Raw genomic sequence first — 10456 nt, forward strand, 5'->3', positions numbered from 1 at the left:
AAAACAGTTTCATAAAGAGTGTTGAACTTTACTTTCTTTTTTCACTGTTTTAAAATGAATTCCACAGACTCTTGTTTCCTCTTTGTCTGTCTTTAAACATTCTCTACACCTTAATTGTGCTAAAACACACAGGCGCGCTCACCCACCACATCAATGATTTGTAGCAGCGTGAGGCCGAGTTCCACAACAATGGGCGCAGAGTCGTTTTGGACGGGTCTTTCCAGACGATTGTAGTTTACCAGCAGGTCGCGGTACAGCTTCCTTTGGTACACCCCGCCATGACAACCTGGGGAAAAGGTAGGATAGAATATGAAAGTGGGCAGAGAGAGTGTGAAGGATGAAAGAGAGGAGTGAGGTAAAGCATACAACTTGTTGTGGGTGTTAAAGGAAAAAAAAGAGGGTGAAAATAGAATCATGGACAGTGGAATTACAGGATTAAAAGTGAGAGTAACAGGAGAGAGAGGAGTAAATGGAAGAATGTCATATAAGTAAAATAAGACTTTGGAGCAATGGTGGAAGGACCTGACACATTTAAGCTCAGTAGTGTAATAAGACACTTACGATAAACTCCCACGCGGTTTAATGCCTGTAATGTAATTACACTATTATTGCAATTATGTCCAACATTGTCCATGCGGCCTGCGAAAACATTTTGTGGATATTGGATATATATAGTGGATATAGTGAAGGAGTAATATATTGTATATTACTGCTTTTGGTGGAGTGGTGAAATAGGTATAAAAGCATTATATATATATATATATATATATATATATATATATATATATATATATATATATATATATATATATATATATATATATATATATATATATATATTAAAAAAGTTAAATTAAATGCGGTTGTTTGTAATATATTGACCATTACTAGATTTCCTAATATGGTAATCAGAGCCTCATAAGAAGAACCACAGCTTTAGTCATTATACAGCAAACACCACAAAACAACATTGTTGATTTGTTGACAGTGATAAAGTCCTATGGTGGTCGTAGTAAATATGACATGAGCAAAGTAAGGTGAGCGTGTCAAAGTTAGCAGGAAGGAAGAGGTAAGGGTGGATTTATAGGTCAAACAAAACATAAGAATTTTAATGTCGCTGACTGCTGTTCATTTCCCAATTACAACCACAAACAACATTGTTGACAACAATCATTCCTGAACCTTTAACTTGAGCCAGTGAACAGTTGTCAAGATGTGATAAGACTATGACATGCCACCTGTGCCCTTACATTTAATGGTAGGAACTTGGAGCACCTCCAAGAGAGGACAGACATCTCCATACTTTATGCACAATCATATCAATATGCTTTAAACTTGCTCTTTGCAACTCACCTCAGTGAAACCTATTTTGTTGAGTTTGCTCTACGGGCACATTCGTCACATGTGACTTAAGTTTCTGCATTGCCTTTCATGTGTATTTTAAGACCCATTAACGCTCATAAGCAATAAACATTTGATGAATGGTTATTAAGCCACTTAATGTAGTTGTTACATAAGTGTCTATTAATGTATTCATCACAAACCATAAGTGTCTCTGTGGATTTCTTTAAGTGGAGGTTGGTGTGAGAACAGATAGCGAGTGCCAAAAGAACAAAACACAGACTGTAATAATAACTACTTCAAAATGCAAAATAGGCACGACTCAATTATATGAAAGATCCCATAATCACAAAATAAACACAGTGACTTTAGGTTTCCCTTCTCTACCAAATGAAACTTCAAACGACAGCTTATTTTCTTAAGTCAAGGTTGCCACCATTCAAAAAAACCAAAACCAGACTCCCTTATCCTTCAGTGTCTCATATCAGCCAGAACTGAAAAGGTCTGCCGGCATCTCCCGAATATTGGAACATATTTCAGCAATTACAGAGTGACAGCCGACAGTGACTGAGTGGATGACTAATTAGCTAATAAGGCAAAAATAAACAAAGGCAGCTCCTTGTGAGGGTGTTGGCAAGTGGTAGATGGGGAATCCCTAAATCTTGGCATAATGGGGAATCTTCATAATGGCAATCTTCAAAAGTGTTGAGAGTCGATGGAGGGCAGCAAGTTGAGGCAAAACAAGCTGAACATAGTTGGCCTTAACAGTAAAGAGCCCTGACAAAGAGTTCCTGTAGGAATGAACACATCTCTGACTTGGTGGCAACTTGGGTTATTCTGCAGTTCATCTGTAATAATAAATTACATTAAGTCAACGCCCCACTTTCTACCAGTGTTTCCATTGTTTGCAACACGTAGTGGATGTATCACGTTTTGCTATATTTGTCTTGTCCTTCCAGAAGTGAGACAGAAGAAGGCACAGTCCAATACAGTAAGTCATGAACAGTTTGTTTTTAGGGTTCAAGCCCAAAAAGGTACAAAGTACTTCCTAAAAAAGGCAATTGTCAACAGTTATTATCTTGTTTGTCAGAAATTCAGTGCTCGCTCTCCAAAAACGTTCTCAAGCTGAATGAAAACCAACACCCATTTTGAACGTTATCAACTGATTGGTTGGGTCTTTTCAGTGGTCATCACTATCATTGTGATGCTTCAGAGTTGCCAAAAATGCATCTACCACATGAACTGAACCACTCAGTAGACTGCATTCGATACATACAGCATGTTGTTAGTTTGTTGTGGAGACGTATTCCAGTGTGCCTGATATTAATCTGCTTTATCTTCAATGTACCAATATCACTTAACATACTGAGAGCAAATAAACCAGCTTTCCCTTTTGATCAATGTAAACCCTCAAGAAAATACCTCATGTAATGTTCTGTGTGTTTAACAGCAATGTGCTGTAGGAGGATCTGTACGTTGTAAATGATGCCGTTTCAAGGGAGTATATGTTCTTGTGTTTTTCTCATGTCACATTAAACCTTTAATTGTTTTGAATGACAGCGCTTTAATCTTAAAAACCCCTGACATGTTTATTTGAGCCCTTAATGCCCAATATTTGTTTAGGCAAGACTTTTTGTTTCCCAAATCCTCACAATTGAGAGTCCAAGTCCAAAACATGCTTTTCCTAACCCTGTTTGTGTTACAATCATAAACAGTATTTACATATGTGTATACTTAGCATACACAAATATGAATGGAAACAGAGCTATTGACAAATGGTAAAAAAGCAAAGCACTTTATCTGGTTGTTGAAAGGTGCCAAACACATACACTCTGCCTTATTCATTTCATACATCTGTTGCATAATGTAGTGTGTGGCAAAAGCATCTTGATTTGGAGGTGATACAGACGGACAGTTGATTAAATGATTCATTGAAGAAATTGAAGAAAAGTTCCGTCTCATAAAGGATAGCTTGAAAAAGCGTGTGTGTTGTGAGGGATAACGGCAGATAGCTCAACATGAGTTTTCTACCCTGTATGTATATATATATATATAGTGTACTTAACGTGGCTGACAGTGTGAACCGCCACGATAAAGGAGGTCACTAGGGTTTGAAGGAAACCTAGATTACTGTCTCATTATGTTGTGTAGCCCTAAAGGCAACTGCAGTGTGGAGACCAAAGTCCCTCTGTCTGTCCTCTTCCTCGTCTACTTCCACACCTCCTCTCCTTTCAATTGTGTGCAGCAGCAGATGATTGATCAAACATTTAACAAAATTCTCCACTTCTACTGTTAAAAAATGTATCAATTTTCACATTTTATTGATGTACAAATCATTCCATATCGGTTAACATCTTATATATGTTGTCATTATTCATCTTTATCGCTTCAGGAAAAGACTTAAAAGGTGGTTATTGTCAAGAGCACCGGTGTAAGCATGGCTGTGCTAAAAATCAACTTCGTGCTCACAGCATCATGACAAAAAAAAGAATACAATAAACTGTTTTGGTTCAGGGAGGGAACTGATTGTTAAGACTAACATTTTTACTCTCCCACTCCCATCATTCCCAGTCTCGCATTCCTTTCAATTAAATTCAATCATGAATTCATGCATTAATGTCTTATTAAGATTCAGGCAAACTCGGACAGGCTTGCTAGTAAGAATTCACCTTTGTTCAACTCAAACACTGAACACTAAGTTTGAAAATGAGGAAGTTATTTATGACCTTAGTGTTGTACAATATTATCAGGCTACTGCTGCAGCATGACTATCGTACACTGTTTACAGTGAGTAATCATTCTGCTCACTTTATTCAATAGCCACACAGGATACATTGTCAAACTGTACACCACTGTATACCTTTAAAAAGGTCCCAATATCCATCTCTGACATACAGAACTCCTGAGTGCTCCACAGCCAAACCACTTCTCCTTTTGTCTTCTTTTGCATCTCCCAGAATGCCGTTCCACAAGCTCTCACTGAATTGCTTCATGATCCAGAATCTCACTACACATACTGAACATACCGATACAGACAAAGCCCCATCGTGGCCTGGATGCGTCAAATGACTACCATATATTCCTCTCATGGCATCGGAGACCTCTCTCATTTACATTTCAGAACCCACTGGGGGCCTACTTCCATCCTTAAAGCTTAGTTGTATAGTACAGAAATAAAAAGGGAGTCTATTATATTGCTGTGATGCTGCAGCAGTAGGTACACAGGTAATTCACTTTATGAGGCACGAACTCCCTGCCTTCAAAATCTATTTTACAGACTTATTGTTCATGGTGAGCGTGTTTTTATTTTCTTGTCATAAACAGTGACAGAGGTTTAACAAATCATTGAGACAAAAACTGCCAAAGGTTTACTTGAAGATTTCCAAGTGTGATTATGTGTGAAGTCATCTCTTGTGAGACAAACAATCAATTTGACAGAATACAATATGGGAATAATCATACAATTATGTCACAACCATATCAATGCATATCCAGTAATTGACTCTACCACCTTCATACAGATGGTCTCCAAAACCATTCACATGCAATCAACATAAAATAAGTAAATAATTCTGTTTATTAACTATTTGTTTGGCTGACCCCAGCGTGCACACACCTTGCATAATCTAAAGTTGTATAATGTAACACAACACACCCTTAAGGATTTTCTGCAGGTCACTAGAGAGCAGCTGCAGAGAAAAAATCTTTTAACACCCCTAAGACATTTGTGTGTATCCTATTGGAGTTTCGAGGGCGAGAAGGCAACCCCTAACAGCATGTTGCTCGCAGCAATATTAACTTTACACTAAGAAGGACAATGCCAGAGGAGTGTCAATGTTTAATGTCCCCAAGAGGCAGTTCAGGTTCCACATTTTCCTCAGAATTATTAACACATTAAGAACAAAAATAAATAAAATACATACAATACACAATGGACCACTGTCACCACCATTAGAGTGAACGCTATGAAAACAAAGGACAACCTGCGATCAATCCAACAGGTGACTAAATTACTATAATATTGTATAACACTTCTTGCATATTGTTGTTGAAGCTTCTGCTTATCCACATGTTAATTAGTAGATATGGAAAAGTACCAACAGACACTATTTGGGTCTTTCCTGCAATCTGATGAAGGAATTTAGCGGCAACAAGATAGCATTCATCTCAAGAACATGACACCACTCACAAGGACTATCCCACCAGAGAGATTACATATTGATAAACCTAATCAAATCAAAGCAAAGTACAAGCCAACACAGAGCAAAATAATCACCCATTTGAAGCTGTGTTTATGGTCATTTTAGGAATGCAAGTCCAATATTCACTTTCCCTTAAACTCCGTTTTGGTCTCCACCAACACTTGAGGAGAATACATGACTCTTAAGCTGCAGACCTCCCAAAAAAACAACGAGCTGAAAGAAGCCAACAAGCTCAGTAGAGCCAAGTAGAATTGGTTATTGATCATTTCTACTTTAAGAAAGCCCTTACATCTTTCCATTATTATTATCAGAATATTGACTAGTGCATGTTTATTAAATTATTTGTAGAACATTTTAGTCATCATCCCTCTTACACTGGAGCTTAATAAAGGACAAAAATGGACCCAAAGTCTCTTAAAAGGCTGTTGAATCAATAATTCAAATTGTCGCATGTGTAATTAAGGCCGTTGAATATGTACAACTAATCAGAAAAGATAGAGAAGGACTTGCCTGTGAGTCACTGTGGATGCAGATGAGTCATTCAATTGCTTATTGTTTTTCATTTGATGCATGGTGACGTAGTGTCTAACACAGACAAGCCATCTACAGGTTCAGATGCTCTCAAGGCTGTATCGTGACATGCTGTACCCTGAGAAGCTGTGGAAGGACTCTATCAGGAACACAGAGTGCATACACAACAAACAACTAAGTGTGTGAATGGGAGGGTTTGTGCCACCTTGTAATTATGAAATAACTTAAATTATGTGGTCTTAGAAAATGTCTTTGGAGACACCATATCACTCATCAATGAGGAAAGCATTTACCTCATTGAGGAGGGATACAATAGGTATAGAAATCTACTTGGTATGTCCAGACGTTTAAAAGACATGCAGTTCAGATTAGTTGGAGGCTCTACATTTGCCCATAGGTGTGAATGTAAGTGGGAGTGGTGTCCATTTCTATGAGTGTAAGAGATTGACAACCTGTCCAGGGTGAACCCTGCTTTCGCCCAATGTCAGCAGGGATCAGATCCAGCGCCCCTGCGAGCCAAAATAGGATAAGTGGTTTGGAAAATGGAATGTACCATTTCAAAGATGTTTACTTGGTGATAAGGATCCTATGAGGAGCATCAAACTGCTCTTGAATCTATTCAGCAGTAGGACATCACCACGTTGTCATATCAATACACCTGCCAATACACCTTATCATGCAGATCACTGAGTTTCAGTGTCTGTGTCTGTCTATGTCCCACCTTCTCTACTTCAGTCGGACAGACCAAAGACACCAAAAAAGTCGAAAAAACATGATTGCATGAGTAAAACTTTTATTTGAAAGAAAAACAACTACAATATTCGCCCAGAGAAAGTCTAGCATTGGGGATTTAAACATATTAAAGAGATATTTAACCTCCTCTGGGGGTTCTCCAGCTCTCCAATGCAGTCACGCATTTAGCAATCCTTTAGCTGCAGATTACATTAAGAGATGAACGGCCCCAAAGGCTTCCTGCATCGCTGGGCCGCCCTTATTCTGGCCCAGATGTGGTCAGACTATTAAAAAGATCTCATTCACGTGAGCGCACAAACACAAACTGGTCCAAGCGTTTCCCAGCTTGCATATTTAGTCATACAGACGTTTATTAAAACTGTAGTGATCTCAAGGGATTCAGCAGCACAGTTTATCTCAGAAGTGTGAACATTTCAAAATGTAAGATTTATGAAGGTGATTATTTGAGCCCCACTTTAAATTGACATTCTTAATGAATATTATGACATTTTAATGAATACATTGTTCGTACATCTACAACGCCTTTAACAGTTCCGCAGTTGTGCAGTGAACTAAGCCGAAATGTGTCTTAACATCCATCTGACAAATTGTATTGACATGCATGACGTTCAAATGACACACATATTAAAGAAAAGGTGCCCGGCTGCATAATTTTCTTTTGGTCTCTGCATCATTTGACAGACATCCAACAGACTGAAGGCTCCATCAGTGACCCACCTTTACAGCAGAGTGTCGCCCACAGGTAAACTCCAATCAATACAGATCCAGTACACTTCCGAGGCTCCATGGCAGCAGCTACGGAGCAAAACTCCCTCTGTAGCCCGCTGGGGATGTCAAACTTCGAGGGAGTACAGCTTTATCAGACTGCTGGTGCTTCTCTCTCTCTCTCTCTCTCTCTCTCTCTCTCTCTCTCTCTCTCTCTCTCTCTCTCTCTCTCTCTCTCTCTCTCTCCCTAATGCTTGTCACCTCAAAAGTCACTTTATATTCCCCTCTCCTCCCCTCTTTCCGCGCTCAGCTGTATTTTATAACAGACATCTCGAGCTTGTCCTTTGAGCGTTTCCTGTCGCAGCCGTGTGCTGTGAGGTGACGATGTGACAGCCACCTGTCGGCTGGCTGCTTCTGCGCAGTGCGGTCAAGGTCTGTCCCTTCCAGCCATACGGGGTTTATCCTCATCTGGTTTATAGGCAACGGTGACTAATATGTGGCTGACCACGCACGCAGGGATGCGCAACAGACATGGCCCCGCCCCCTCTCGTTTGGAAAACTTTTTCTACGCATGCAAATGTTTTTAATTAAACATTTGTTCCAACCTTGTTTGTTTTGTGCATGCTTGACTAACTTAATTTTCATGGGTGTCATCCCTACGTTGTTGTTTTTGGAGTGGTGAGCATGACCTCTCTAATGCAACTGAGCAACAATAAAGAGCTTCCTTTTAAAAGCTCAGTGACGAGCCTGAATTTTCCCCTCAGCCCTGTGCTCGTTTGCAAGTTGCGTCAGACACTTTATTTTTTTCATTTTCTTTACGGTGCATTTTCCTAAAAACTGTCCTCATCCCCTCCTTTTCATGGTCCCCTATTCCCATACCTTCATTTTCCTAATCTGCACCTTCTCGCCCATTCATTTAACTGAGGACTGTTAAACATCAGTAAATTGTTATCCAGCCTGCTAATCAGGTGCCCATGATGACACATTAATGTCTTTCTCTGCATACATATACAATCAGGTGTGCCTATACTACCACAATTTGGATTTTGAAAGTCATAAATCTCAGCATGTGGCAAAGAAACAATGAATTCATATCCTTATATATGTGGTAACGATTGTTTCAATCTGGTGGCTTAGCCCACATTCATTTTTTACATTTTTGCACCGCATTTACTTTGCGACTGAGGCTATGTTTCTATTTTGAGTTGCAAGCACTTCTGCGGTGCAGATGATGAATTAAGACGGATAAACAATTGCATACAAGCACATACCACTGGGTTCATCTCAATCAATGTGGCAGCCGTCAAATAGGGTGAATTTTGGTGCATGATGCGAGTTGTTAAAGCAAATTGCAACACATAATTATCTCAGATGATACAGTCTGAGATTCACTGTGGTGCTGTCAGCGGGGAGAGAAACATCTTCAGGGCAGCAGACTTTACACCACCAAGACATGAGATTGAGAAATTATCTTTGTATGTGTGGCAATCAGTATTTAGTTTTCGTAGAAGATGCTTCAAGTTGTTGGTTGGTGTGATGCAGCAATGATCTGCATCCTGAGCTGTTAGCTTTGCGTCATCATCTTAATGCTCTTCTGCCTCCTTCTGTCATCCTCTTAGTCACCCACTGACTCTCACTTCCTCCAGTTTTCTCCTTAGCCCATCTGCCATGCCCACTCATTCATTGTCCTTCCTCCTCTTCCTCCTCCTCCTCTGTTTCCTCTCCTTCACTACTCTGTTCTTTCCTCTCGCAGTTCTGCCTGTGAGCATCAGATGTGGTGATGTCCTCAGACCATTACAAGAGCGCCTGCAGCGCTTCTCTAGTCCTCACTATATATCACTCTCCCTCTCCTGTTTGCTTCTGTCTCAGTGCGTAAACCGCCATCTCTCCTCCTTGTTTTTCTGTCCGCCTCTGGCTTCAGTCTGGACATAGTGTTGTACATGTATTTAGACTGCCTTCAGCTCACATTAAATAAATGTCGTATTGGATGAGCCTGCTAGGACACGAGTTGGTACGGTGTGTGTATGTGAAAGTGTGGGCGCATGTTCCTGGGCCTTTTTCTCTTTGTGCACCTGTTCATTTACATTGCAGTCCTGTACTATTTTCCTCTCATGTAGCCCCCTCCCCGCCCCTCCTCTCTCTTTACTACACATACTAACATACATCATCCGCAGTAAATAGGCAGCTTGATCATCGAGCATGGCCGAACTCAGAGATCTATGCTGAGGTTTATGTCATTAAATACGCGTCAGCATACTTCACCATGTTAAATCAATGTACTGCTCATGTATGCAAAGATAAATTACTTTAATACAGCTTCTGCAAGAACACTTTACAGGAAATGACAATCATCCTCTGAATATGCAGTTGCCCTTGGCTTTATGGAGCTTTATAGTGCATTTCAGCTCATTGTTTGGCTGTCTGGCCCACTCTCTCACCAATCTAGTTTTGCAGCAGCAGACAGCTGTTCTCAGTGAGATAGTTATTATAACCCACTCTACTGGCTGGTGAACATAGTGGAGCATATAGAAGCCAGAGAGACAGATATTTTCCTCTGAGGTTAGTGGAGACCAAAAGCAGAGCTGATAAAAACATGCTTCACCATTTCGTTGCTAACTTAACCTGTCTGCTGTTAGATGATGGACAGGTGGCAGACATGAACTGGAACATTAGTAGGCTTCCCGTCAAGCTAACTTTACTTCTCCAGGAAGCCAGAGGGACAAGTTAAAAGATGCTGAAACACTCTGCAGAGCTGGGTGATGATTCATCCGATTGACAACAATTCTCACCTTAGTTAATGTCATTTTTTAGTGTCGCACTGAGAGACAGGAAAGGAAGGCGAGCAATGGAGCATGTGTTTCACCTCCTAAAATGACCGTATGACATTGTTAGTGTTATTGGAAGTCTGAGTCATGAACTTGGGA

At 40.1% G+C, this 10456-nt stretch overlaps 1 protein-coding gene across 1 annotated transcript in view; it reads right to left on the reverse strand.

Annotated features, from left to right (window-relative positions):
* The window catches only part of chrna8 (cholinergic receptor, nicotinic, alpha 8), a 30790-nt gene extending 23112 nt beyond the window's left edge, over nucleotides 1-7678 (reverse strand). Inside the window, exons 1-2 of the mRNA XM_068588640.1 lie at nucleotides 7545-7678; nucleotides 147-286 (exon numbers count right to left, since the gene is read on the reverse strand). Of these exons, the coding sequence (XP_068444741.1) occupies nucleotides 147-286; nucleotides 7545-7614 (210 nt within the window). The 5' untranslated portion in view covers nucleotides 7615-7678. The remainder of the gene's footprint in view (nucleotides 1-146; nucleotides 287-7544) is intronic.
* Nucleotides 7679-10456: the final 2778 nt, after the last annotated feature.

This window comes from Clinocottus analis, unplaced genomic scaffold, assembly GCF_023055335.1.
Source record: "Clinocottus analis isolate CAN_PGR_092001 unplaced genomic scaffold, fCliAna1.0.p SCAF_22, whole genome shotgun sequence".
Classification (NCBI taxonomy): Eukaryota; Metazoa; Chordata; class Actinopteri; order Perciformes; family Cottidae; genus Clinocottus; species Clinocottus analis.